We start from the raw sequence: 27,991 nt of genomic DNA on the forward strand, positions 1-27,991 counted from the left end.
CGTTAGACTTCTAAATAGTACAGGTGTGCTATGAACGCACTTACCCCAGACTAATTTTACGACTTGCACATTCTACTAAGAATCTTCTACCTATGAATATTTATTACCGAGCATTGCCACGCCAAGCGTGTACTTCAAAATAGCATAATGGTAGTTTACAGGTAAAGCTTTGGCATTAATTCATACGGATAAATCAAAACAATTCTATTAATTGACCGCTTACATATCGGAAGGGAAATTGAGGCCAAATCCCTATTTTTAGTCTCAGCTCACGGTCAAAACGGATTCACGTTCACATGTTTATTTTCTTCGGCATAACACGGACGTTATTTAAAAAGTAATAAGTTTTAGTTCTTTTTGCAAAATGGCGGCCTATGATTGGCCGGTGGACACGGTGAATTTGCCTGTAATGAAGATTGTGACGCCGAGATGTGTTGATATGTGCGGGATATATGGCATGTAAGTGAATTTCTTATTATAGTTGGTCAAGCAGATCTTGTCAGTAGAAAAAGGCGCCTAAATTTATTAAATATGCCGCCTTTTTCTACTGACAAGATCTGCTTGACCAACTATAGATCTACAGCTTGCACGGGTCTCTCTCTCTCATGCGCACACATTAGCTTGGAAAGGGATAGATGTTTTAACCTCTAGCCGCCCATACGTCAAACCTTGCCAAGCAAAATTAAATTTTATTTTGTCGACACAAAGTTCAAATTAGAATGGAACAGGAGACCTTTTTATAGGTCTCTGGGCGGCTAGAGGTTAATACATGAAAAATCTGCCATCGTACCTACGTACCTATTATACTTACTTTACTCTTTGGTACTTACTATCACCGCTATCAAAAAGTTGATCCGTGTATCCGGTTTGTATGGTTGTAGACATATTTGGCAAACGGGTATGAGGTGGAACGAAATAACAATATCGCTGGCTCCCTCATGAGACAACTGCGTCCCTCGTAAATTAGCAAATATACCAGAGTAGTTCAATCCTTGGTTTTTTATAGTTTGGCAAAAAACTTTCACATTTGAAACAGATCGGATCATACTGTCTTTGTCTTAAACGCTAGTACTAGCACCCAAAAAAAGGGATGAGTGTATTCTTTGTTCTTACTTACTGACAAAATGTGTTTCCCAGACTATATTATTCTATAACGTTCCAACATGGTTCCAACGCTAAAACAAAACTGTCACTAATTAGTGTTCCGTACAAAACTTTGTTTACGGAACACTCATGGGATCACTTCGGTCTTGCAAATCAGTTAAATACATTTTTCTCAGAGACCGTTTGACATAGATACCTAAAATTTGGAACAGTTATAGCAATTACCACCACTCATATTGTAAATAAGTCAAAACTGCTTATTTCTTATTAAAGGGGGAAATTTAGGGGGTTGAGAGGGGTAGGCTGAAACTTTTTTCATTTGTAAGAATCGTGTGGGGTACCATTAGAAAGCTTGCAAAAAATTGAGTCGATGGACTGATTTTGACTTCATTTTAGACTGCAATAGTTTCGTCAAAAAATGCATTTAAAGTTGCAAGTTTTCATACAAAAATTTTCACCTCTGTCCTGGCGATTTTCGCGAAAACTATAGCTAACAGGCAGCTGACCAGTCAATACCCAACTTAAAGAAGCATGGAGACGGCGGGAAAATTATCAGCTTAACGTTATCTTTATTAGTTTTTCAACTGCAGCTTGACCTTTGGTTGCTTAGGGCTAGCTAACTGATGCTTACACTGGTCAATTCATATTAGGCGAGAAACATCCTTAGTTAAAACTTTGGCATTGAAATTTATGACTTATGTCTTTGACATAAAGTTTAATTCTGCTTGCTTATTTTTGTGGGATATTTAATTTTATCTCAATAGCCTACTATAAGTATGAGAGAGATCTACAAAATACGACCTTATTATATTGCAAATAAGTTTAAATTTCGAACGGGCTTTCCAACCAATGGACTAGGCATCTCAAAAATGTGAAAAATTCAAATTAAGAATTCCGTTCTTGACTGTCGTTGTGTTTTTTTTTTCCACAATAGGACACATAGAGTTAGTAAGGCGTATAGAGATAATAAAGTCATTTAATATTTATGAACAGCTTTGGCCTCATGTATAGATTTTATTGAGGGTATCTGATTCGTCGAAACAATATACACAATATTCCTTTTCATTAAGTACCATTACATTTCTGTATTAATTGTATAACTATAATATCTATTAATTATATTCAGTACTTATGTATATTTTTGAACGGATCGGTGAGCAACAAGATTCAGGGCTATAACCGCGAAAATAGAAGTTCGCAAATTGCGAGCATTTTTCTCTGTCACTCTAATTACGCCTTCATTGGAGTAAAAGAGAAAGATCCCCGCAAATTGCGAATTTCGGTTTTCGCGGTAGCGCCCCTCAGTCCTGTTACGAGAAAATAATTTTGGAAGACATTAATAGTATATGAATATGACAGTTAAATATCACAGTTTTTAGAAACAAAGGTAAAATTGACGAAATATTTAAGGTAAGCCGATCTTGTTTCTTAGCAGTTCTAAATAATATTAAAGTCTATATATATGGCATAGAACTTGAAACAAAATCAAATAAAAAATAATAATGAGTTCTAAATTCAAATTGAAGGAGTATACATTTAAGGTATTATAGGCCAAGCGCGCACCACGATATTAATTTTTGCGACACGATTTTAGAATCGCGCTGTAATATATCGCAGAAAATTCACTGCGCGCACTGCGATGAAAAAGTCGACGATTTGTTCATTCTCAACATGGATTTCGTACCAGTCGCTTGTCATGAAACGTGTCTTTAATATGCGATTCCTGTATGACTTTGAGCATTTATAACACAAAGGTGATCCCCGTCTATTTCCATAATTAAATGGTCAACATCTAGCGTCTCATTTTGAGATGATGTTGGGGTTTGGAGAGCGAAATGCCGACTGAGGTCCGGCCGGGGTGCGATTTTATTATCATAGTGCGCGCGGGGCCATACAACTCCGCATGCTGCAATTCACTTTGCGACAATCGCGTCGCGAACAATCGCGGAAAAATGTGACAAATCACAATTTTAAAATCGCTGCGATTTTTTTGTCGCATATGCGCGCACTAACATATAAACACATACGTTGCATTTCTGCGACAAAATTATCGCAGGACAAAAAATCGTGGTGCGCGCTTGGCCTTACTCTAAATTATTATAATACATCAAGCATTCGCGAGATGCTCGACTTCGGTATTCAAACACAAAGCAATAGTACAAGAATCTAACTAAATGCAAAGGCCGAAGGAGCGATTCGAAGATCCAAAGCGTCCGACAGACGCGCGCCTCCCGTAACTTTTCCAAGTATTTTTAAGTATAAGTGTCTAAGTCGCAAGATCCAAAGGCTGAAGTCGCATTGGGCCGAAAGCCCGAAGCATCCAGGAGGTCAGTTCTAAACACAGGTAATTAATACAAGTGTCTAAATGCGAAGGCTGGAGGCCGAGCTCTGCGTAGGGCCGAAGGCCTGAAGCCTGCAAGATGTCAGTGGTTATACACAGAACTGACAGCCTGGACGCTTCGGGCCTTCGGCCCTACGCGGAGCTCGGCCTTCGGCCTTCGCATTTAGATACTTGTACTATTGTTCTGTGTTTAAGTACTAACATCCTGGACGCTTCGGGCCTTCGGCCCTACGCGGAGCTCGGCCTTCGGCTTTCGCATTTAGACACTTGTACTATTGTTCTGTATTAAAGCACTGACATCCTGGACGCTTCGGGCCTTCGGGCTACGCGGAGGTCGGCCTTTGGCCTTCACATTTAGACACTTGTACTATTGCTCTGTGCTAAAGCGATGACATTTTGCTAAAGCTCGGCCTTCGGCCTTCGCACTTAGACACTTTGTACTATTGTTCTGTGTGTGTAGTTGAATACGGTATCCTAAAAACAGGCAAACAACCTCAGTAAAATGTAATGATGCGAGCGGTGCGGCTACCATCAGTTTGGCATTGACATAAACGCTACCGTGGGCGTGAACGTAATTTACTTTCTATGCATCTCGCTCGTACTGATATATTAGTGCGAAAGAGATATACCTATAGGAAGTAAATTACGTTCACGATATCGTTTATGTCAATGCCAAACTGATGGTAGCCGTACGGAACACTAAATGCCTCGAGCTATCTCGGACTTGGCCAAATTATTTTTAACTACGGTCGCTACCGATCTCCGTAAACGCTTATTCGATTGAATTGAATGTCACGTCAATGTCAAAATTGTCAACAAAACGAAAATGTCACTATAAAATTCACACTGATTTTCTCAATTCTCAATCACAAAACAAAATTCAATAGCAGTGCACATCTATTTGGTTATGGCGTAAATTAAAAGTGTAAAAATAAAAAATGAGCGAAAAATCCTCCAAAGCATCTGCTACAAGCTTGAAGTCCGCAGATAAAACCTCAAAATCATCGAAGCAAAGTGTGAAATCAGCTGGAAGTAACGTCGCCGAACCCTATGTTGATAATTACTATGAGACCTGCCAAGACCCGGTCTTCATCTACGGCGGGCCGTTTATCCAGGTTAAAAGACCGGAGCCATTTATCGATTCTACGACTCCGATCAACATAGAGTTACAGGGCACTTTTAAAAAGTTAGTATTTTCGGAAATTATTTTTTACGCCTTTACGCGTTTTTTTAAACTTTCGCGCCGAACCGTTTGCCCGCCAACTTTTGCGCCGTGCAAGGGTGTCTAGTTGATGCTGTTAGGAACAGTTCCACTCTCAATGAATGCTGAACCCCTGGAGCCTGGTTCCCACGGGCCGGACAGTGGTCACATGCTTGGTCAGTGGACTGAATTGGAAACCGTCGCGGGCTGGATTTGGCCTGCGAGCCAGAATTTGGACACCCCTGTTCTATCACATCATGGTTTTGTCATATTCTTATTAAAAAGCATCAAATTCTTATTGGAAGCATGTGCTTAGTTTTTAACCGCTTAACTATTTTACGTAATTTAGAATGCAACAGTAAACCTTATCAAAATAATGATCTAAATGCTCCTTAAATTTTTCTAAAAAAGTGTTAGAAATGCAGTTTCAGGGGCCCATCTACCAGTCACCACCTGCCTCTATAAAGTGTACTAACATTACATGCTCTGTCAGGTGTCCGGATGTCTTTGCAATACCTAAATTATCCACCCAAACTTCAATCCATAGTCCAGTATACTTTTCACTAGTATTCACTTTTTCTACAATAGTCCCAATGCCTGCTGAGACCTGTTCATGGGTGTCTATTGTTGCGCCTGTGAATGGGTCCCAGCAGGCGTTCTACATGACATTAAAGTTCTCCAAAAGGCATCTACATGTTGGATCGATATCCCCATGCAAGCCTATCAAAAGACCGGGATTTATAGGCCCGTAAAATCCAAAATGGTGTAATACCTTTCACCTTCCATTGCAACCAGGACTATGAGCAGAAACAAAAACAATGTTCTATGGGACGAAGCATATTATTTTATATATGTACAGATGTATAATTGTTTTCCATCTTACTTTCTCGTAAACATTCGTATTTGTCATGCTACTTCAGTGAACATCAGTACTTTTTGTACCAAGACTGACTGAAATAGAAAGACATGTTTGTATGTTTCCATGAAAATATGATGGAAAGTATGCCATCATATTTATGGAAAATAATTACACAGATTCTGTGAACAATTGGCTGCATAGCATTATATGGACATTTTGACGAGTTGTCTGAGAATCCACAACACAAGCAAGCCTTCTTAAGCTTACTGTGGGAGTAAGTCAATTTGTATAAGAATGTCCCTATAATATTTATATTTATTTATTAACGTCATAAAATATGATTGTTTGACACAAACATGCCATGTAATGTCAGCTAAGTCAGCTTAACCTCGTGCCGCCCAATGTACATTAGGATGTACACTCAGTTTCGATGGAATGTCAACCTTAATTAAAAATAAAGTAGGTAGCATTTCATTTGTCTCGTAAAATTTTCGAACAAATGAAAATGAACCCAATTGAAAATACAACAAGATTCTAATTTCCTTGACTATAATTTTGTATGGTGGGCGGCACGAGGTTAAACCAGTTCTATTATCTTTATTATTAGTTTAATGATACAATTACATTCAATCCTAGTTGTCATCGAGGGTCTTATGTACATATGTTTCTATTCATCTATAAATCAACAGTCTAGATTAATTTATAGCATTTTCCATGCTTTATCTAATGCTATTGTGACGTTTCCATACAAATATACACGCCGACAATAACCTGACGTATATGGAATGGTCATTTTTTGGCTATTGTATTTGAAATTCTCAAAATGAGCTCTTTCATTTGATATGTAACACGATATATTCTGCAAAACGTAATTCAAGACCAAAAAAAGTAAGAAATGTTGCCACTTTTTTACTAGCGCGTCTTGTATTTATGTACAAATAAGTAAGTAAAAGTACTTTTTTAAATAGTAGGATTAAAATTACTAATGAATAAATTATCTTAGCGTGATTATTTATCAAAAGGAATTTATAATTTTACAAACAAATTATTGCAGTGGCAACATTGTCATACTTTTTTTGGTCTTGAATTACGTTTTGCAGTATAGTTTAAACCTTTATTTGTCAACTTTCTCATTTACCCTCCAAAAGTGGCCCCCATGTTTAAAATTCATTTGTTTACGTTACATGTTCATCTTTGGGACACTAATATACATATGTGTACCAAATTTCAACTTAATTGGTCCAGTATAGGGAATGCAATACCGGGATACCGGGATCCCGAAATACCGGGATCCCGCATGCAATTTGCGGGATTAATCCCGCTCGTAAATTAAGCGGGATCCCGCGGGATTTGCGGGATCGAAGAGCGACGTGGTTCTTACGTGTTACTACAAGGAACACAGGCTCGGGCACGTGCCTACTGGCGAAAATTCTTCACGGAGCCTAAATGCATCTATGGAGGAAAGGGGTAATGACACGGAAGAGCATTTTACCCGAATTTGTCTATTTATTTCATCACACTTACTCGTAAAAGGTGTTATTTTACGTAGGCGACGCGCTCCGTAAATCTTAAATTTGTACCCAGGGAATTTTGTTATGTAGGTACGTCCGAAATTAGGCAGATTTTTTATTGTTTTCCCTCTTTTTTCCTCACAGGTGTGATGAAAAACATTGTGTGTGCCACGAGTGGTACAGGACTTACGAAATCGCGTTAATTAAGCCTTTACACACGTTCTTAAATTCTTGATTACTGTCATTATACCGTATTCTTTTAATACAAAATGTACTATTTCTAATTTTAGTTTACTTTTTGTTTTCAACCTTCATATTTAGTACTAATTCGTAAAATTGTATACTAACTTGCGGGATCCCGTAAATACCGGGATCCCGCGGGACATAAAATGGCAATCCCGCGGAATACCGGGATTGAGTTCCTCATGCGGGATTGCATTCCCTAGTCCAGTAGTTTCCTAGAAAATGTGACGGATGGACAGACAGACAGACGCACAAGCGGCACAAGTGATCCTATAAGGGTTCCGTTTTTTCCTTATTTGGTACGGAACTCTAAAAAAGAGAATGGTTCAATGTTTCTCTTGTAACATTCCGTTGTTCAAATATCACGCCAGTACCATGCTGCTGCTGGCTTTGCTGATGCAAAATAAACTTCGACTTTATTAGCGAGTAGACAAGGTACAAATGAGCTTATCAATTCCTAGTCGATGATTCGCAGCTAAGTCAATTACGTAAGGTCAACGGTAATTTCGTCGTCATCGCCAGAGCCCGGATAGCTCAGTCGGTAGAGCATTGGACTTTTAATCCAAGGGTCCAGGGTTCAAGTCCCTGTTCGGGCGGCGCTCTTTTTATTTTTTTATTTTACGTTTTTATTTTTTTACTCGTTTTTTTATTTATATTTGTCCAATTCTATTATTATTCAGATTACGTTAATAAAAAAAAAAATATGTTATTTAAATTATATTTCTTATTTTGTTACAGGAGTTTTGCATATTATTCTATGAAAGAGAGAATTCCAGTAATTCTGACCAAAGTTATAGATGGTTTATCAAAAAGGGTAAGTTTTTATTTTACTTTTTATTCCAGATAATAGGACCAAATATAGAAAATATGTTTGTATATTGCGATTTTTTTCTTCATTTTTATTGGTACTTATCATTAATTTCATAGGATAGGAGACATGATATGAATTGGTTTTTAATATTTCTACTAAGTATGTCCCAAAAAACCTGTTAAATTATATTCCATTTTAAGTTGAGAACCGTGAAATTAGTGTTCAGTTTTTTTTATCATCACTAAAATAGTTGGTGTTTTTTCAGGGTGACCCAGACTCAAGAAAACTGATAGAATACGTAGCCAAACTCAAAAATGAAATAGTCACCAACAAGAAATATTCCAAATTCGAGGTAATTATTCTTATTTATTTATTTGTAGATGGCGCTACAAAAATTAAGAATGTATGATTACATTTTGTTTTATAGTCTTTACTCCTCACTAATTTTGTAGTAAGTACATATTTATATTTCTTTTTTTTAAGCATTAGAAAAGACTACGCGATCTTGACTTACTTACTTACTTACTTTGTTGGCGCGGTGACCCAAAATGAGTCTTGGCCTCCAACACAAGAGCACGCCACTTTGATCGGTCCAGAGCGGTATCCCGCCAGCTTTCGCCGACGCCGAGCTCACGGAGATCTGCCTCCACTATATTTGCCCAACGGTATTTAGGACGACCAACAGGACGGTGCCCAGTTGGTCGACCCAAGTAGGCCCTTTTGACTGCCCGATCTTCACCCATCCTTTCGAGATGGCCAAGCCAGCGGAGACGATGCGCTTGAAGTGTCTTTTAATTAAAAATCAGTAACTATTACTTATGAAAGCAAAATAATGTAAATAATCGTATATGAGTCATTATTGTTCCTGGAGTCTGCCAATTTCGAGGTGTAGAGATTAGAGATACAGGACGACAGTCAATTTCGGCTGTGAGATACTGTCGCTGCGCACTCGTGCTAAACTTACTGATATATGATATATGATAATCAAAATCACTCGAATATATAGGTATAGATAAAAAAAAATTAACTGAGCTTGTTCACTTACCTGTACTAACAATGGGCCAATGGCATTGTTTTATTACAATCCTATTATCTGCTTTTGTTCTCGTAGGCGCCAACCAATTTACTTACAAAATAAGTTAGAAGTACATTGCTTGTATATTGAATTTCAAACCTTATTTCTTGTTGAATGGGGTTAAAATGGTCTAAAAAGATAATATCATATTCAATCTTTTGGAAAGTGTGCATTCTTTTTTAGTGTCGATGGTCGTTAAATGCAAAGAAAGTTAGGTTAGCCATTATTTAGTTAGTGTATTTTGTAGTCTATTGTTTAAGGAAATAGAGTCGTTAATCTATACCAAGATTTCAAGGCGGTTATAATCTGCTTTTACTACGAGGTGATTATCCTAATTTGTGGTTTACCACTCAATGGTATTGTATTCTTGAGACTTTTTGAGTAAACTAGCTCAGATCGTTTGATTCACACTATATGCAAGAGCGATAAACTGCAAATAAATGTGGTAGGCCCGCTGCCTTAACCCTTTATAAGCTTAGGGATAGGTATATATTTCCCACGGCACTTCAAACATGTTTTCTATTCTCGTTTCTCGATCAGTAAGACTGATATTCGATTGCCATTTTTAGGGTTCCGTACCAAAAGGCTAAAAACGGTACCCTATTACTAAGAATCCGCTGTACGTCTGTCTGTCTGTCTTTCCGTCTGTCTGTCTGTCGCCAGGCTGTATCTCATGAACCGTGCTAGGCAGTTGAAATTTTCACAGATTATGTATTTCTGTTGCCGCTACAACAACAAATACTAAAAACAGCTCCCGTACCATAAATGTGATATTTTTGCCGTTTTTTGCTTAACGGTACGGAACCCTTCGTGCCCGAGTCCGACTTGCACTTGGCCGGTTTTTGATCTGTCAGTTAGTGTCAGTTAAACTTTTTTCTTTTCAGGTGGACTCAGAGGAGGCCAAGCGATGGAACGAGTGGCTTGACTCGCGGCAAGCGAACACATACTTCACTGACGTATGGGTTTTCGCAGAATGCTACGTGTATAGGAGACTCAGAGAGGGCTGCGAGCTGATGTAAGTTGAACTCTGACCTCTCACCATCGTGAACACACAGGCAATGGAACGAGCGGCTCGACTCGCGGCAAGCGAACACATACTTCACAGGCATATGGTTTTCGCAGAATGTTACGTGTATAAGAGACTCAGAGAGGGCTGTGAGCTGATGTAAGTTGAACTCTGACCTCTCACCATCGTGAACACACAGGCAATGGAACGAGCGGCTCGACTCGCGGTAAGCGAACACATACTTCACTGACGTATGGGTTTTCGCAGAATGTTACGTGTATAGGAGACTCAGAGAGGGCTGCGAGCTGATGTAAGTTGAACTCTGACCTCTCACCATCGTGAACACACAGGCAATGGAACGAGCGGCTCGACTCGCGGCAAGCGAACACATACTTCACAGACGTATGGGTTTTCGCAGAATGTTACGTGTATAGGAGACTCAGAGAGGGCTGCGAGCTGATGTAAGTTGAACTCTGACCTCTCACCATCGTGAACACACAGGCAATGGAACGAGCGGCTCGACTCGCGGCTTGCGAACACATACTTCACTGACGTATGGTTTTTCGCAGAATGTTACGTGTATAGGAGACTCAGAGAGGGCTGCGAGCTGATGTAAGTTGAACCCTGACCTCTCACCATCGTGAACACACAGGCAATGGAACGAGCGGCTCGACTCGCGGCAAGCGAACACATACTTCACAGACGTATGGGTTTTCGCAGAATGTTACGTGTATAGGAGACTCAGAGAGGGCTGCGAGCTGATGTAAGTTGAACCCTGACCTCACACCATCGTGAACACACAGGCAATGGAACGAGCGGCTCGACTCGCGGCTTGCGAACACATACTTCACTGACGTATGGGTTTTCGCAGAATGTTACGTGTATAGGAGACTCAGAGAGGGCTACGAGCTGATGTAAGTTGAACTCTGACCTCTCACCATCGTGAACACACAGGCAATGGAACGAGCGGCGCGACTCGCGGCTTGCGAATACATACTTCACAGGCATATGGTTTTCGCTGAATGTTACGTGTATAGGAGACTCAGAGAGGGCTGTGAGCTGATGTAAGTTGAACTCTGACCTCTCACCATCGTGAACACACAGGCAATGGAACGAGCGGCGCGACTCGCGGCTTGCGAATACATACTTCACAGGCATATGGTTTTCGCTGAATGTTACGTGTATAGGAGACTCAGAGAGGGCTGTGAGCTGATGTAAGTTGAACTCTGACCTTATACTCACCATCGTGCACACAGGCAATGGAACGAGCGACTCGACTCGCGGCAAGCGAACATATACTTCACAGGCATATGGTTTTCGCAGAATGTTACGTGTAAAGGAGACAGAGAGGGCTGCGAGCTGATGTAAGTTGAACTCTGACCTCTCACCATCGTGCACACAGGCAATGGAACGAGCGGCTCGACTCGCGGCAAGCGAACACATGCTTCACAGGCATATGGTTTTCGCAGAATGTAACGTGTATAGGAGACTCAGAGAGGGCTGCGAGCTGATGTAAGTAGAAAAAGAAACATCCTTTTATGACATCACGTCCGTTCAAACAGGAACACTCTAACTGTCCATCGGTGGACCTTATGCCTTTTGTAATCCGTTTGTAATAAGGTTTACGAACTGTCAGTTGGCAGTGTAGGCTGTCAGTTGGAAGCGCTGGTGGCCTAGCGGTGAGAGCGTGCGACTTGCAATCTGGAGGTCGCGGGTTCAAACCCCGGCTCGTACCAATGAGTTTGTCAGAACTTATGTACGAAATATCATCTGATATTTACCAGTCGCTTTTCGGTGAAGGAAAACATCGTGAGTAAACCGGAATAATCCCAATAAGGCCTAGTTTACCCTCTGGGTTAGAAGGTCAGATGGCAGTCGCTTTCGTAAAAACTAGTGCCTACGTCAAATCATGGGATTAGTTGTCAAACGGACCCCAGGCTCTCATGAGCCGTGGCGAAATGCCGGGATAACGCGAGGAAGAGGGAGTTGGCAGTGTAGGCGATGGTACAAAGTCACGAAATATCCATAAAATGGACCCGTTTTAATTGCTCTTGAGTGTCCTTCATTGGTATATTGTTGTTCAATGCCATGGCATCGCAAAAAATGGCAGAACGATTTGTAAGGTAAGATATCGCTTTGGTCCTGCCGACGCGTCGGAAGCCGGTGTTGCTCGATTATTATAACTGTGGTAAAAATTATGTAATATCTTTGTTACAGTCCAAATCTAAAAGACTTCGATCCCTTCGCCGACCAGAAGAGACAAGCCTTCCATGACGGGAAGGAGGCTATGTGCATGGTCGCGACGCAGTTGATGCCCCGGTTGTCTCCCAGTGACAAGGACAAACGGAAACAGGACTTCATGAATTTACTGAAGGTAGGTAATTTTTAGGGTTCCGTCATCATCATCATAACTTAGAGCTTTGCTCTTGTCGCAGGCCTATTCGGATTTCGAGATAATCACAAGATCTTGAGACGATATAGAGATCAACTAGATCTACATTAGATATCGACTAGATTGACTTGTATATCTAAGTCATAACTTGTCGAAATCGTTCAAGAGGACCTCCAGAATCGCGGAAACGTCACATTTGACATATCTATCTTACAAATATCTTTAAATTATCCGTATCGTAACTTGTTGGAGTCTAGTAGAAATCTAATTTATTTTCCGAATCGAGCCGTCGGTGGAGAAATCGCCAATCATTTCTTTCTTGTGCCAGTAAAGGGTAAAAAGGGGACCCTATTACTAAGACTCCGCTGTCCGTCTCTGTCACTTAGACTCACTGGGTTGTATCTCATGAACCGTGATAGCTAGACAGTTGAAATTTTTACAAATGATGTATTTCTGTAGCCGCTATAAAAACAAATACTAAAAACAGAGTATAATAAATATTGTAGTGGGGCTTCCATACAACAAACGTGGTTTTTTTTGCCGTTTTTGCGTAATGGTACGGAACCCTTCGTGCGCGAGTCCGACTCGCACTTGTCCGGTTTTTTACACATTGGTACGTTTTGTTCGCAGATCTGCCTGTGGTCCAATAAATGCGACCTTTCACTATCCGTTGGCGAGCCTGTGTCCTTAGGGTCTGGCGAAAAGGGAACAGACCCCTCTCAAATGCCCGCTGTCGACCCTTTCCAAATGGTCATCGATTTTAAAGATAAGGTACGGTACACTACACGTAAATATATTATAACGGGTACACTTATATTTTAAGTCAAAAATTGCTCGACACGTTTCACTCCGTATCGAGGAGCATCATCGGGAGTTCGCGTTGGCGGACCGTCACAGACTGCCAGTGCATGTACTTTGGAAACGATGTCGGAAGGAGCCAATGACAAAAACAGCTGCAGTAGAGTTCCATTGGCACTAAGTCCGTTTTTTGCGTTATTTATCTTTTTTAGTAATAATGATTTATTAAACTCGTAAATAAATAAATAAAAATACACTTATATCTTACATTTTACTTCCTTCAAACAATATACAATATTACGACAATGTGACTTACGAATACGATCACTATAGTCTGTATCATTAGGTATTTAAATAAAAGTAAACAAACAATTTGTATATTTTCGGGTAGTTATAACATTTATTGGTTAACCAACCAAATACAAAACCGCCTGGATCAGTCACTGAACGACCTGACTTTAACCTACATTATTTGATCATAATGTTTTCATCTTCCCTCAACCTTAAGGAGCCATTTGAGGGTAGATTTTGTTTACTTTTATTTAAATACCTAAAGATAGATTATAAATAATATCCCTTTTTTTAGTTGCTGGCAGATGACACGGGGAAAATAGCTGACCAGGTGGTGAATAAAGCAGAGGCCATCAGGACCAAGATAGCCAACGTACGTATTCATAATAAAATTAATAATGAACTCAAAAAGTCCTCGAAAATGTCCCATCACGAGTAGGTGCCTATGTAAATGTCCCCATCGCTTCTTACCCCATTTGTAAAACGTCCCTTCCCATGCTAAAAAGGTCCCTTTTTTTAGGGTTCCGTACCCAAAGAGTAAAACGGGACCCTATTACTAAGACTCTGCTGTCCGTCCGTCCGTCCGTCCGTCCGTCTCCCATACAACAAACGTGATTTTTGACCGAAGTTAAGCAACGTCGGGCGGGGTCAGTACTTGGATGGGTGACTTGCCCGGTTTTTTATACTTTAGTTTCTACAGCTGATAGTTCCATTTTCAATAGTTATTTGTACAACAAGAGATCAAAGTTTGATATTTCTTCGAGTGCTTATTTTGAGTCCCGTGCAAGCGAAAGATTCTATAATAGATTCACGAGCGTAGCGAGTGAATCTAATTTAGAATCTTGAGCGTAGTAAGGGATTCAAAAGCGCACGAGAAGTAAATAACTTTGATCTAGTGTAGTACACAAAATTTTTCACCCTAAGCAGTGAGAACATACCTAGAGGGACAGAGATAATAGAACCCAAGTATATCGAACTTGTATTAGACCCCGCATCTTGAAATTACATTTGACTATAAAGGTCACTTGAATGACATTTTGTCTCACTCAGTGAGCAAAATGCGATTTTGCTCACTCATTATGTCTCACTCGGTGACTCGGTGTCTCGGTGAGACAAAATGACTCAGTGAGCAAAATCGCATTTTGCTCACTGTTTTTAAGAAGCAAAGTACCCTTGTTCGAGCTGCTGAGGTGAAAAATTATTTGTTTTTGAGATAGTGCTGTTTGGCTATAGGAGGGCAGAATAGTCCCCGTGCATGAACTATAGGGGGCAGCATAGGAGCAGTCAGATTTTTGGCGCGAGGCGTAAATGTGTCGTTTATGCTTCCGATGTAGCCCATAAGATGGCAGAACCTACTATGCACAAGGAAACGTACTGACGAGAACGGTATATGGTAGCACTTGCTTTGGCAATGTACATGTGCACATATGTTTCTGATTCAGGCCACAAGATGGCAGACCTTCCAACGCGCACGGTCCCTATAGTCCAGTGGTGAGCAAACTATCTTCATGGGGGGCCAGAAAGTTTAGGAAATTTAAGTGGAGGGCCAGAATTGTAGCCAAAATTTATTTAGGTACTAATTATTTCATAGGACCGGCGGTGGGCCGTATAAAATCCATTCGCAGTCCGAAGATGGCCCGCGGGCCGTACTTTGCCCACCACTGCTATAGTCCCTGCTTGAAAACACTTAGGTTAATATTTCAGAACACCGTATTCAAAGCCAAGTGCAGCTGCCACAAGTTGGCCAAGATTGACAAATCAAGAATATGCATGGACGAGGTTTAATATTATTAATGTTTTTTTAGTACTTGGTATAAAAATTCAGATGTAGTGCATAATTTATTTTCCATCGTATTTTCACGAAAACGTACGAACGTGTCTTGCTATTTCAGTCAGTCTCGGTACAAAAAGTACTGAGGTTGACTGAAGTAGTATGACATATATGTACGAACGTTTCCGAGAAACTACGAAGGAAAACAGTTATGTACTAGATCTGTAAGGCCCTTCTTGACTTGACAGTATGCTATCCAGAATGAAATATGTATATAATAATTCTATACTGTCAGTCAAGTCCAAGTATTTTTTATTATTATTATTGGTAGTTGAAAATAGTGTACAAGTTTTCATTATTAGATTAAGGTGTGGGCTAATTAAGTAGTCGTTATAATGATACAGTATAAAAGTAGCTATATATTTGTAACGTACAAGTACATAGGTTTATCGATTCGTATGTAAGTTATTCTTAAAGTTTAGCTGTATTTAAACTTATAGAGTTTGAATAGTTAAAATCCGAACTTAAAACTGAGTAGCACCTTTGGGTGCATTCCAAATTGAACCATAATGATAACGATAAACGGTACAGTTTGAAGTGTGTGTGATATAGCGTATTCGTTTTCGTACGTTTCGGACTGTACCCCTATAGTGTAAATTCCATTCGATAGTGTGACGAACGCGTTTGCGTGAAGTGTCATTTTGTATGGGATTTTGAGTTTCCAAAATGTCCCGCTTGGCGCGCTGTTCAAAATCCCATACAAAAATAGACATAACGCAAACGCGTACGCTCGTCACGCTATTAATAGTACATTACTACAGAGGCCGGGACGAAAGGGGTTGCCGGCCGAAGACATATAGACGGCCGAGCGAAGCGAGGCCGGATAGGTCTGAGCGCGGGCAACCCCATTTCCCGCCGAGGTATGTATAGTGCTTTTCTCAAACATGCAATGAAATAAATAAAATAAAAAATCCACGAAACCCAAGTTTTATTTATAGAAAAAACTAAAAGTAAACTACACCCAAAATATAACCAACACGTACCTATATCATTATCACGCGTATGTTTTACACGAGTCGTGCATTTTTACTACCCGTATATTTTCATGTATCTTTGATTTTTTCGCCTTGTATCGGTCTGACTGTCGTTTTCGTCACATAAGTTTACATAGTATGATATAGTCTTTCATGTTGATATCATGTTTCACATACATCGTTGCTTTATGCATGGAGTAAATAAGTATAATTTCCACAGTGTTGACGAATTTGTAGATACATTCATTTAAAATATGCCACAAAACTGTTTCTAATAAACTTGTAACGTAGATATTTTCTTAGTTTTTTAATTAATATTTTAGGGTTGAATTCCTTTTCTTATTTCAACGTTTTTAACAATATCCCAAACTAACTCGATTGATTGCACTTCTTTGCATAATCTGTTGCATTCCGATGCACCTTTTGATGCTTATCTGTTGTCGGGGTTGTCATATAAGTATAAATAAGTAAAACTTGAGATATTTATGTTGTCACTCCAGGAAAACTTTGTATGATTTAGGTATGACTTTTTTTAGATAAAAATTAATTTTGATGTAAAACAAAACATAGAAATTACAGACTTACACAGTGGCTCTGAAATGAAACATTATTAGATTTAATGATAAAATATATTTCTTAGGCTCAAGAAAGAGTTCTCTAGATAAATCAGTTCAGAATTTTCGAAGGATTTGTGTCTTCAGGGATTGGCACCCTACTTTTGTTTTTGGCCTTTTGTTCTCAACATATGAGGAGATCATTCTGAGATGACATGCACATTTGATGTGTGGACCCCTCCGGGGACGCATGCTCGCATGAGCCCCATTTGGTGGTGAGACCACACATTCGACATGGTGGTCAAAATGGTGGAAGCAGTTAGAGTCCTTCGGTGTGTTCCACTGAGTAAGTATAAATGGAATTTAGCTGTGATCAATTCCACAATGGCGCGAAACATTGTGGGTTTGTTCTTAACCAGTTATTGGTTCTTTACAGAGGTGACTCCTGCTCGAGGGAAGGGAGCGCTCCGCCAGAAGTCCTAACAGCTTCCAGTGCGGTGAGCTAAATTTCAAATTATTTCATTTCTTCTCTAGCGGCCATAAAGGGCATCGGCTAATATATCCTTTTCTCGCTTTGCAGGAGCCGGGATGTTTCTAGAAGCTTTCGATTTCTTTTGAAATTTATTTTGAAGATGTTTGGAACTTCTAAAATGCTGTGGGATCTGTCCCACTCCATCTGCACTGGCCGGCTCCAACCAGGTCAGCAGCCAGCTTCCCGGGGATTGGAGAGGTCACTCCCCGCTGCTCCAGTTCCAGCAGCTGTTTTGAGGTCGGTCCAAGGCATCCTTGAATTTTGTAGGGCATCTGCGCTCAGCTACAAATTTAAAATGTAATTGAAGAGAGATAGTTTTTTTTAATTTAAAGTTTTGAAAGTTCTGGTGCATAAAACTTAGGTATTTCGAAATTTAGTTTTTTTTATATTTAATTAATTGGTGTAAACCTTCATAACTTGAACCTGTGAAGCGACCCAACTTTACCACTGAGCTTTTACACTATAACTTTAGGTTAATAAAGTTTGTTAGATATAAATTTGTTTAATTGTTTCTCCTCCTAGCGTTCCTACAGCAAGGTTTCCATTTAGTTTATTTTATTTTATTTTTGATTTTATTTTATTTTGTTAACATGGCTGTTTCCATTTTAGACAAGCCGGAGCTTTTCAATCATTTATTTTACCCCCTTTTAAAACACCCATGTTACAAACTGTAAGCCATTTTTCTTAGTTTCTCAAATAATAAAATTGCCATAAGCAACCATATACATACTTCGTCTTTGACTTGGCGGCAGAGGCAGCAAGTTATTTAAAATCAATTCTGCTTACGCTGCCAATTCCAACACCTACGATTACAATTAATATTAATTTCATTATTTCGTCGGCACTCATATTAAAGTCAAAAAATCAACAACGCACCATAAATCCAATAAGACAGAATGAATATTTTTCAACTTTACCTCCATAACAATTAAAAAAATATAACTACGCGTGTTTGAGTAGACCTTTTTACCGCTAACGTTTAGATGAAATATTTTAAATGTTTTTATGTGTGTAGTTAAATTTATAATTTAAAATTATAAAATTATAGAATGTATTATTTATTAAGTTCATGTTGATTTTATACAAATAAAACTGCAAATTATAGCAAACATTGTTTTTCTGTTTTTTTTTTATAGGCGTAGTGGCAGAGTGTCATTACGAACCATAAAGCAAATTCTGCCTCTAGTTTTTTTAATGGATAAATGCCACGATGCTGTGTCACAAATATCTGTGAAATGAAAATTAAAAAAGAGGACTTTGCCGGCCTAGGCCTGCAAGATGTGTATGAAATTCCATTAACGACCTTTTGTCCTAGCCGCACCTGAAACGTCATACTTCGCAGTCTATTATAAGGAACATAACATCAATATTTCATTGCATGTTTGAGAAAATATAATTTACACTAGGTGTTCTGATTTTCAACGATGTCCGCGTCGAGTCAATTTGGAGTGCAACTAAACGTATCGTTCGTCGAAATTTATACAGATGTGGTTCATATTTATTTTCCATCGTTCCTTCACGGAAACGTACGACTGTAGGTCCCGTGCATGAACTATAGGGGCAGCATAGGTCGTCAGATTTTTGGCGCGAGGCGTAAATGTGTCGTTTATGCTTCCGATGTAGCCCACAAGATGGCAGAACTTACTATGCACAAGGAAACGTACCGACGAGAACGGTAGATGGTAGCCCTTGTTTTGACAATGTACATGTGCATATATTATGTTTCCGATTCGAGCCATAAGATGGCAGACCCTCCAACGGTCCCTATTTCAGTCGGTCTCGGTATAAAAAGTACTGACGTCGACTGAAGTATAAAAAGAACGTTTCCGAGAAAATACGATGGAGCAACTACATCTGTCTGTACCTTTTGGGCTGTTTCTTGTAGGCACAAAAAGAGGCTCTAGCCAAAGCGGCGGCGGAGAAGGCCAACAAGAAGGGCAAGGGGAAGGGCAAGCAGCCCCCCCCTCCCCCGCCGCCGCCCGCGCCCGGCGCCGCGCCGCCGCCGCCCCCCGTGCCGTGCCCCGCCAAGGTGCTGGTGCCCAGCGCCGTGCAGTTTGGTAAGACCCGTGAATCCTGTGATACTACGACATGAGCATAGGGATGTTTCCTGTACTTAATTATTTCAAACCTTGCACGAAATAAAGCACCAGATAATTATTAGAAAAACATAATCATAATCATTTATTTGCACATAAAAAGGGTTTTACATAAAGGTGTTATAGAGTTACATGTCCAAGCCTTTTTAGCTGATTTTGACAACATGCAAATGGGTCCTTATAATACATTAAATTTAACATAACATTACACATTAATAGATACATTTAGATACATTAATAGATTTTATACATTAATAGATAGCAGCTATTTTTAAACACAATTTGTATTTAATCAATCGGATTGAAATATAAAAAGTAGGTTTACCGTGACGTGCCTACATTCGTTTTCATATAAATTCCATATTAGCAAATCGTTTTGACAGTTCTAAAAAAGAAACTGATTTGACCAGTAGGAAAGTAGCCTATTATTAACCCTTTAAGATGGTTCGCTTTCCATACAAAAACAATTTCGTTATATTAAGTAATTACACACTATGACTACATAAATATGTGCACATCTATCTACCTACTTTCGATTGTTTATTTGCGCTAAATTGATGGTAAAACTTTATTTTATACTGACATCACGCAACAAAACGTTTTATTTTGGTATTTTTAGGGTTCCGTACCCAAAGGATAAAACGGGACCCTATTACTAAGACTCTGCTGTCCGTCAGTCCGTCCGTCTGTCACCAGGCTGTATCTCACGAACCGTGATAGATAGACAATTGACATTTTCGCAGATGATGTATTTCTGTTGCCGCTATAACAACAAATACTAAAAACAGGATAAAATAAAGATTTAAGTGGGGCTCCCATACAACAAACGTGATTTTTGACCGAAGTTAAGCAACGTCGGGCGGGGTTAGTACTTGGATGGGTGACCGGTTTTTTTTGCCTTTTTTGCATTATGGTACGGAACCCTTCGTGCGCGAGTCCGACTCGCACTTGCCCGGTTTTTCATTATTTTTGTTAGCCTATTAGTGTGTCCCAAGTAAGTAGTGTGTGTCTGTGGGCAAAGGCCTCCCCTCTTTCCCGCCACTTGTCTCTGGTATTGCATTGATAAAATTCTAACGTTTTTTTTTTCGCGTGAAAGATTCACCTATAAATAAACATCATCTCATTTTAGTATAAGGTTTCAACAACTGGCCAGCTCAATAATTGGTCACCATATACTAAAATGAATTATATTTATAGGGCGTCCAGCTTAGTTACTGGCGAATTACCCTACTTTACAATTTCTAATTTTCTAAATCCTTAAACAAATAACGTTAAAATTTGTGTATGTTCGTAAAATCCTTTTGATTTGATCTATTACCTATTTGCAGATATTGTGTGTGACAATGCTGGTTTCGAGTTGTTCGCTGACTTGTGTCTAGCGACCTGGTTGATTGAACAGAATATTGTAGATAAGGTAACAACAATCACAAAATTCTTTTTATTTTAAACTGTATGGTCAAATTCATAAACACCTTTAAATTGTATTCGTCCTTAATTGTCTTATCATGTAAACAAACGTGACGTGACGTCAAAGTGTAATTCCAATAATACGACTCATACTCGTAGACAATCTAGACATCGTAAATATTTTTTTTATGTGATTCGTTCGTTACTGCGATTATTGATGGGAATCTTATTAGAAATTGTATTTCTCCGTGCCCTCCGTGGTTATGTGTTTGATTTCAATACTTTGTGAGTTTCTTTAAGTATACAACAACATTTTAAGTGATGATTATTGTGTAATTCCAGAGAAGTGTGATAATGTCTTCGAGAAGTGTTTGTTTACATGATAGGACAAGTAAGGTTTGTAGTTGTAAACAAAAGATGTTTACAGTACATTATGGTCCTATTTTCCCGCACTAGTGCGCAAAATAGCACTTTTCGTGACTATAGCACTGTGAATATAGTGAAAATAGCACTAGAAAACAGTAGAATTCACAATAGTTATTTACGATACACGTGCGAATAGGTTATTCGCAACTCGTGTCGATTTAAAATACTCCCTTCGGTCGTGTTTTAATTTATCGCCACTCGTTTCGAATTTCCTATTTTTCGCACTTGTATCGTAAATAACTATTGTGAACTCTACTGTTTTCTAGTTTTCTTAATTCATATTTAAATTATTATTTGTATTTCAGATACGGTTCTACGTGAAGAAAATACCGTGGTTCGTCTCAGATGTTACACCGAAAGACTTTACGTAAGTCTATGTGTGTTTTGTTTTTAGATTGCACTGTATTAAGTGCATGCAAGCAATTTATAGTACACAAAGTATATGAAAGTTAACTAATAATCAAACAAAAAATATGATACACCAGCTATTGTTCTCACCTATTTTAAATTAACAGGGGGTGCTGTTAAAATTTTACGGGTGTTTACATTTAGAGTTATATTTACATTTGTGTTTATTTTCAGTTTCAGGTAGATACATTACGATAGAAAAATAAACTAACTTATCTATAAAATAAAACTAAATTAAAACTAAAAACTTGATAAAATTAAAATGCATCTAAGATATTGGGCCCCTTTGGCATGGTGTCGAGGACGCTGGCAGCATTTCCCCGCTGTATTGCGATGCTATAGGTTGAGCGAGAAAGCTGCCAGCTCTTCGGTCACCAGTGAAGTCGATTAGCCTTTTTGATAGCTCTTTAAAAATAGAGCATTAGGACACTAATTTACATTTTAGAACACTAAGGCCCACTTGCACCATTCCACTAACCCGGGGTTAAGCGGTTAAACCTGAAGTTACCATGGTTACCAGTACAATTTGACACTGGGTTAACGGTATAACCGCTTAACCCCGGGTTATTGGGATGGTGCAAGTGGGCCTAATTAAGTAGTCTAAATGCATATAAACGATGTGTGTAATTATTTCAGAGAGCTGATCCAGATGTGTTGCAACGCGCAGTACAGCAGGACGGCGCCTCCGCCTCCGCCTAAGAAGCCGCGTGAGTATTCACATTCTACACCGTGTTTTTTTTTATTTCCGTTAATTTCAAGGGTGCATTCCTGAGCTTAAATCAAGTAACTTTCTCAAAGACACCGATATTCTAATTAACTCCATTTCGGAGATAATCAACAATCTATTTTTTCCCTATAGGGCCTCTACAAGCGTGTACACTTGCCTTAGGGCCTGTTTACATATTGATCAGTGTTTAGAATGAGTTCATACATTTGCTACTAAACTTAAGTACAATCTCGGTCGATAGATGTTCGAAATGACATTGATATGTCACAGATTTCATTTGTTTGGTTGAGTTAAATGTAATGCCTGTGTTACAACAACGCTATATGCTACATTTAATTACTTTTTTAAATTCTTTTTTTGTTTAAAAAAAGCAAAAAAAAAATTTTTTTTTTTAAATTAACTATGCCATTTAGTTCTCTTAAACTTTCTTAACCATACCCCGAAGTTAACGGAATTCAATAAAAACACGGTGTATAGTTCACACTATTGCCGTTATAAAAGGCCAGCGTTAAGGCATCCAAAAGGTCCACGGTTTGACGACCGGTCTGGCCTAGCGGGTAATGAGTTAGTGACCCTGATGATCCTGATGGTCCTGGGTTCGAATGCCGGCAAGGGCATTTATTTGTGTGATGAGCACAGATATTTGTTCCTGAGTCAGTATGTTTTCTATGTATTTAAGTATTTGTTGGTCAGATGGCAGTCGCTTTCGTCAAAACTAGTGTCTACGCCAATTCTTGGGATTAGTTGCCAAGCGGATGCCAGGCCCCCATGAGCCGTGGCAAAATGCTGGGACAATGCGACGAAGATGATGAAACGTCCTGAAATTTTATTCCATTCTATTGTAGCCTCGTATCGTAACGTATACCGTAGATAAAAATCCTGTTTTTAAATTGAACCTTGTTGAATAAAAAGATTGGGCTGAATTTCGTGTTTTGCTAAAAACATTATTTATTTTATACTAGCGACTCGCCCCTTCGCACGGGTTAGCAAATTACACACCTAAACCTTCCTCAAGAATCACTTTATTGATAGGTGAAGACCGCATGAAAATTCGTACAGTAGTTTTTGAGTTTATCGCGAACATAAAAACACAAACAGGCAGACGCGGCAGGGGACTTTGTTTTATAAGGTGTAGTGGGAGCATTCCACGGGCTGTCCCGTACAAACGCATTTTATTTCCTGTGTTGCGACTTTTTTTTCGGCATTTAAAGCAGGCGATTATTTTTCTGTGCATATTTTTGACCATTTGTCATAGAAAAGGAAACTCTTATACCTGCAAATTTTCAAAAAAAATCATGTTTGTACAGGACAAACGGTAGAAAATTTCATGGAATGCTCCTGTAGTGTGTGCCTTACCCACACATATACAGTGTTAGAATATATAAGGCTGCACATGTATCGTTTGACGCGCATTATTATTGTCTTAATCCCCGCCTCACATGGCGACCCTGCCAGTGAATTATATGCGCATATTGTATTACAGTGGCGGAGGGCGAAGCACCCCCACCGGACACTAACGTGTCCTCAGCGGAGCTCCAGCAGCTCGGCAACAAGTTCCAGCAGTACTACAACGATGGAGTGTTCGTTGTGTCGGTGCGTTATTACACGAAATATCACAGAGTAGTAAATTATACAAGATAATACATATAGATGGTCAAGCAAATCATGTCAGTAGAAAAAGGTGCGAAATTCAAATTTTCTATGAGATGATATCCCTTCGCGTCTACATTTTTCAAATTTGCCGCCTTTTTCTACTGACAAGATCTGCTAGACCAACTATATGCTCTATATGGCTGTCAGAAATGTAATATTAAAAGGATTACATTGAAGTTTTTTGAAGTTCAAAATGCGCAGTGAAATTGCTTAGAGCCAGACCAAGCTAAATTAACAGCGATATTGATAGCACGGTGCAAGATAACAAATCAATCATGAGGTCATAATTTCATAGAAGTTTGACGTTAAAAATAATACTTGCGCGGCCTGCTCTATCAAAATCGCTGCCAACTTAATTTCAATTTTAGCTTGACCTGACTCTAGATTTTTATTTGTTTACTTTATTTCTAATTCTATATGGAAGTCTAATCAGATACTCTAGCCGCAGCTCTTTAGAGATACAATTACAGTTCATCAAGTCATGTTCAAAATTAACACTCAAAAGTTCTTACACCATTAAAACGAACATTAGTAACAACCATCTACGGTACTACAATACTCTTTATTGTATTTGTATTGTATTAGTAGTGACCAAACTGGGGATATTAAGTCCGGATAGCCGGCCTCTAGCACCTACCGGCCGGCTCTACGTATTTATATGCAGTTTAACAGTTAAAATTCATATCCACAAGCCATACATTAACAATATTTTTCAGTGTGAAGACTTCTGGACATCCCCCCACGTATTCAAAGACATGAAGAAATACGACTACTGGCTGTACCGCAAACTGCAATACGCTGTGGCTGTTCTATTCAAAGGCGACCTGAACTATAGGAAGCTGCTTGGAGAGAAGAATGTTCCGCCTACTACACCGCTGCTTCAAGCCCTACAAGGTATCATATCTTATTTTAAGTGTCAGTAAGGAACCTTACTTAATGAAGAAATACGACTACTGGCTGTACCGCAAAATATCAACGAAAACTTTGGCTTAAAAGGTCCATCCAGGACATAAAATTCCGTTAAAAAAAAATTTACACATTTCTAGGGATTGGCAGGGCAAGCTATGCTGGCGCCATCTGCTAAATACTTCGACCGGCCAAGCTAATTTATCGTCTTTATCCTGGCAATAATTAGATAATTGCAGGCTTTCCGAATTAAATCCTTAATTATAATTAATGGACGACCGGTCTGGCCTAGTGGGTAGTGACCCTGCCTGTGAAGCCGATGGTCCTGGGTTCGAATACCAGTAAGGGCATTTATTTGTATGATGATACAGAAATTTGTTCCTGAGTCGTGGTTGTTTTCTATGTATTTAAGTATTTATATATTATATACATATCGTTGTCTGGGTACCCATGCACAACACAACTTACCGTGAGGCTTAGTCAATTTGTGTAAAATGTCTTATAATATTTATTTATGTGTATTATTATGTATATTACTCTTCAGGCTTCCAACCGGCACCGTTGATCGCGTGCCGCACGGTCAAGTGCGATCTGATCTGCGGCTTGAAGAAAGGCAAGGCGGAGCAAATCTTCAAGATCGACCCTAAGTGGATGCAGACTGGCGACTATGGGTGAGAATCAAATATCTACCAGAGAATAAGGATAGGTATTAGGTACCGTAAAAGTATAAACTTTTCTCACCGCGTCACAGTTCAGTAAAAGCGAAATAACTTAAAAGTAGTTGCAGATATACTTTTATTTATTTATTAAGGCAACAAACAGTCTTATACAAAAATAATGTAATAATAAAGAAAGAAAGTTATGTTTCTTCAGAAAGTTATTTTAAAGGGTTTTATACTATTACGGTATATACCTACCTCGTTTTTTTTTTTTGCATTAGAAAAAAGGTAAACAATACATGACGTGTTTTGTGCTCGCGCTTGCGCCACCTAGCATATCGTCGTATTAGGTAGACGCGTTTTATTGGAGAGTGAACCTGCTGTACCTACCTAGTCCCTACTATTACTTATTCTGTGGCCTCGTCTCAACCAATTGTATTAACACATGCAGTGCCGAAAACCCGACTATCGGGTATTTTATGATTTTGTTCCCAGGCCGGACCACCCGATAGTCGGGATCGTAGGATTGCTTTATATGACGATATCGTTGTGGCCTGGCGCGGACGTCTCGTTTGGATGGGTGGCAATGAGTTTGTTAAAAACACATGGTGTAGAAAGCTATAGTATAATAATGTGGTGTTACAGGGTGATCCAGTACTGCCAGAAGGCAGAGCCCCTCAAGGTGGCCGACCGGCCGTGCAAGTTCTACTGCGCCCAGTGTCTCGGCCTCACCTGTCCCGATCAAGACCGCTTCTGGTGATCTCGGGTGAGCTTATTATATCCGAAATGTGAAGGCAAAGAGAATAGAGTCGGACCAAAAAAAGGCTGCAGCGGATTTGATAGCCCGCGCAGAGCAAGTGTCATTTATACGTCATGGTTTCATAGAAGTTTGACGTTTAAAATAACACTTGCACTGCGTGGGCTATCAAATCTTCTGCAGACTATTCCTGGTCTGACTCTAGAGTGTATAGAGACGGATAGTCAAAGTAAATTATGTAGCCACTGTAAATTTACTCGACTATATAATAGGCCAGAGGTATGATGCAATCTTTTCGAGCGATGGCGCCATAACCTTCAGCCTACTCTCGTGTATTAATATTTAACCCTTTACCAGGCTGACAGTTCAAAACTGACAATTGAGTGTCAGTCTTACTGCTCGAAAATAGAACAAATGTTTGAAGTGCCATATGTGGGAAATATATATCCCTTAGCCTGGTAAAGGGTTAACAAGTTACCACATATCAGTGAAAAAATAATGATTATAGTCAAATGGCGTTTTAACAGTTTTAATCTCCTGTCGAAAGATGGCAGTAAATGTATTGTAGCTACATAATTTACGATGACAGTAACTGTCTAATGTCTATTTCAAATTGTCTTTGGTGAAGGTTACGTACTTTGACAGCGTCCGCCATTACACCTAATAAAGTGTATTCACCCTTCCTGGTCCTATCATGTAAACAAACACTTTTCGAAGACATTATAACACTTTTCTCTGGAATTACACTATAATCATCACTTAAAAATGTTGTTGTATACTTAAAGAAACTTATAAAGTATTGAAATCAACCAAATAACCACTGAAAAATATCATTTCTAATAAGATTTTCGTCAATAATCGCAGTAACGGATCACCTCAAAAACATCTGACATTACGATGTCTAGATTGTCTATGCGAAACATCAAAAACATCTGGCATTACTTTTAGATTGTCTATGAATCGTATTGTTGGAATGTCACTTTGACGTCACGTTTGTTTACATGATAAGACACGTAAGGATGAATACATTTTAGTTATCCATGGCGCTGTGGGCACGACTAGTAACGACGACTTTAGGTGTTCTTGGCATTCAAAAGGTTAAGAAATTGTGGTATATTCCCATTTGTTCCCGCCCCACGTGCAGTCATACATCTGGCAAATGATTAATATGCAGCGCCTATATATATGAATAGGAGGGGACAAATGGGACTACACCGAAATTGTCAGTTTGATTCCAGATTGTATCCCTATGCACCCCCGCTATCCCTATACACCCCGGTTGACGATATTTATTTTTTCGTTTCAGATATTGCTTCATACTAGTCAGTTTTTTTATATACAAATCAGTGCAATATATAGAAGTTTTATTCACATCAATCAAGTTCATCTCTATTTGGCTCTTCTAATTCTATTCCATGTTGTAAATAAA

The 27,991-nt window shown here is 39.1% G+C and overlaps 1 protein-coding gene and 1 non-coding gene across 3 annotated transcripts; both read left to right on the plus strand.

Moving 5' to 3' along the window:
* Positions 1-297: 297 nt before the first annotated feature.
* On the plus strand, positions 298-27,991 carry LOC134675871 (damage-control phosphatase ARMT1-like). 2 transcript variants are annotated; one of them, XM_063534197.1, is made up of 17 exons: positions 298-459; positions 7,998-8,073; positions 8,336-8,422; positions 10,030-10,160; positions 12,369-12,525; positions 13,174-13,314; positions 13,928-14,005; positions 15,337-15,411; positions 19,409-19,580; positions 20,948-21,033; positions 21,758-21,819; positions 22,497-22,567; positions 24,071-24,180; positions 24,957-25,134; positions 25,691-25,817; positions 26,451-26,571; positions 27,869-27,991. In XM_063534197.1, exons 1-16 carry the CDS (start codon positions 365-367, stop codon positions 26,563-26,565), a joined length of 1,761 nt encoding a protein of 586 aa, XP_063390267.1. In that variant the 5' UTR covers positions 298-364; the 3' UTR covers positions 26,566-26,571; positions 27,869-27,991. The 2 variants fall into 2 exon arrangements, with proteins under 2 accessions (XP_063390267.1, XP_063390266.1); XM_063534196.1 differs by lacking the exons at positions 298-459; positions 15,337-15,411 and adding an exon at positions 4,256-4,631 and having other exon boundaries at positions 27,869-27,990.
* On the plus strand, positions 7,783-7,855 carry Trnak-uuu (transfer RNA lysine (anticodon UUU)). Its single transcript has one exon. It is a non-coding gene; the product is annotated as a tRNA-Lys (tRNA).

The sequence above is a fragment of the Cydia fagiglandana genome, chromosome 23 (genome assembly GCF_963556715.1).
Source record: "Cydia fagiglandana chromosome 23, ilCydFagi1.1, whole genome shotgun sequence".
NCBI lineage: Eukaryota > Metazoa > Arthropoda > Insecta > Lepidoptera > Tortricidae > Cydia > Cydia fagiglandana.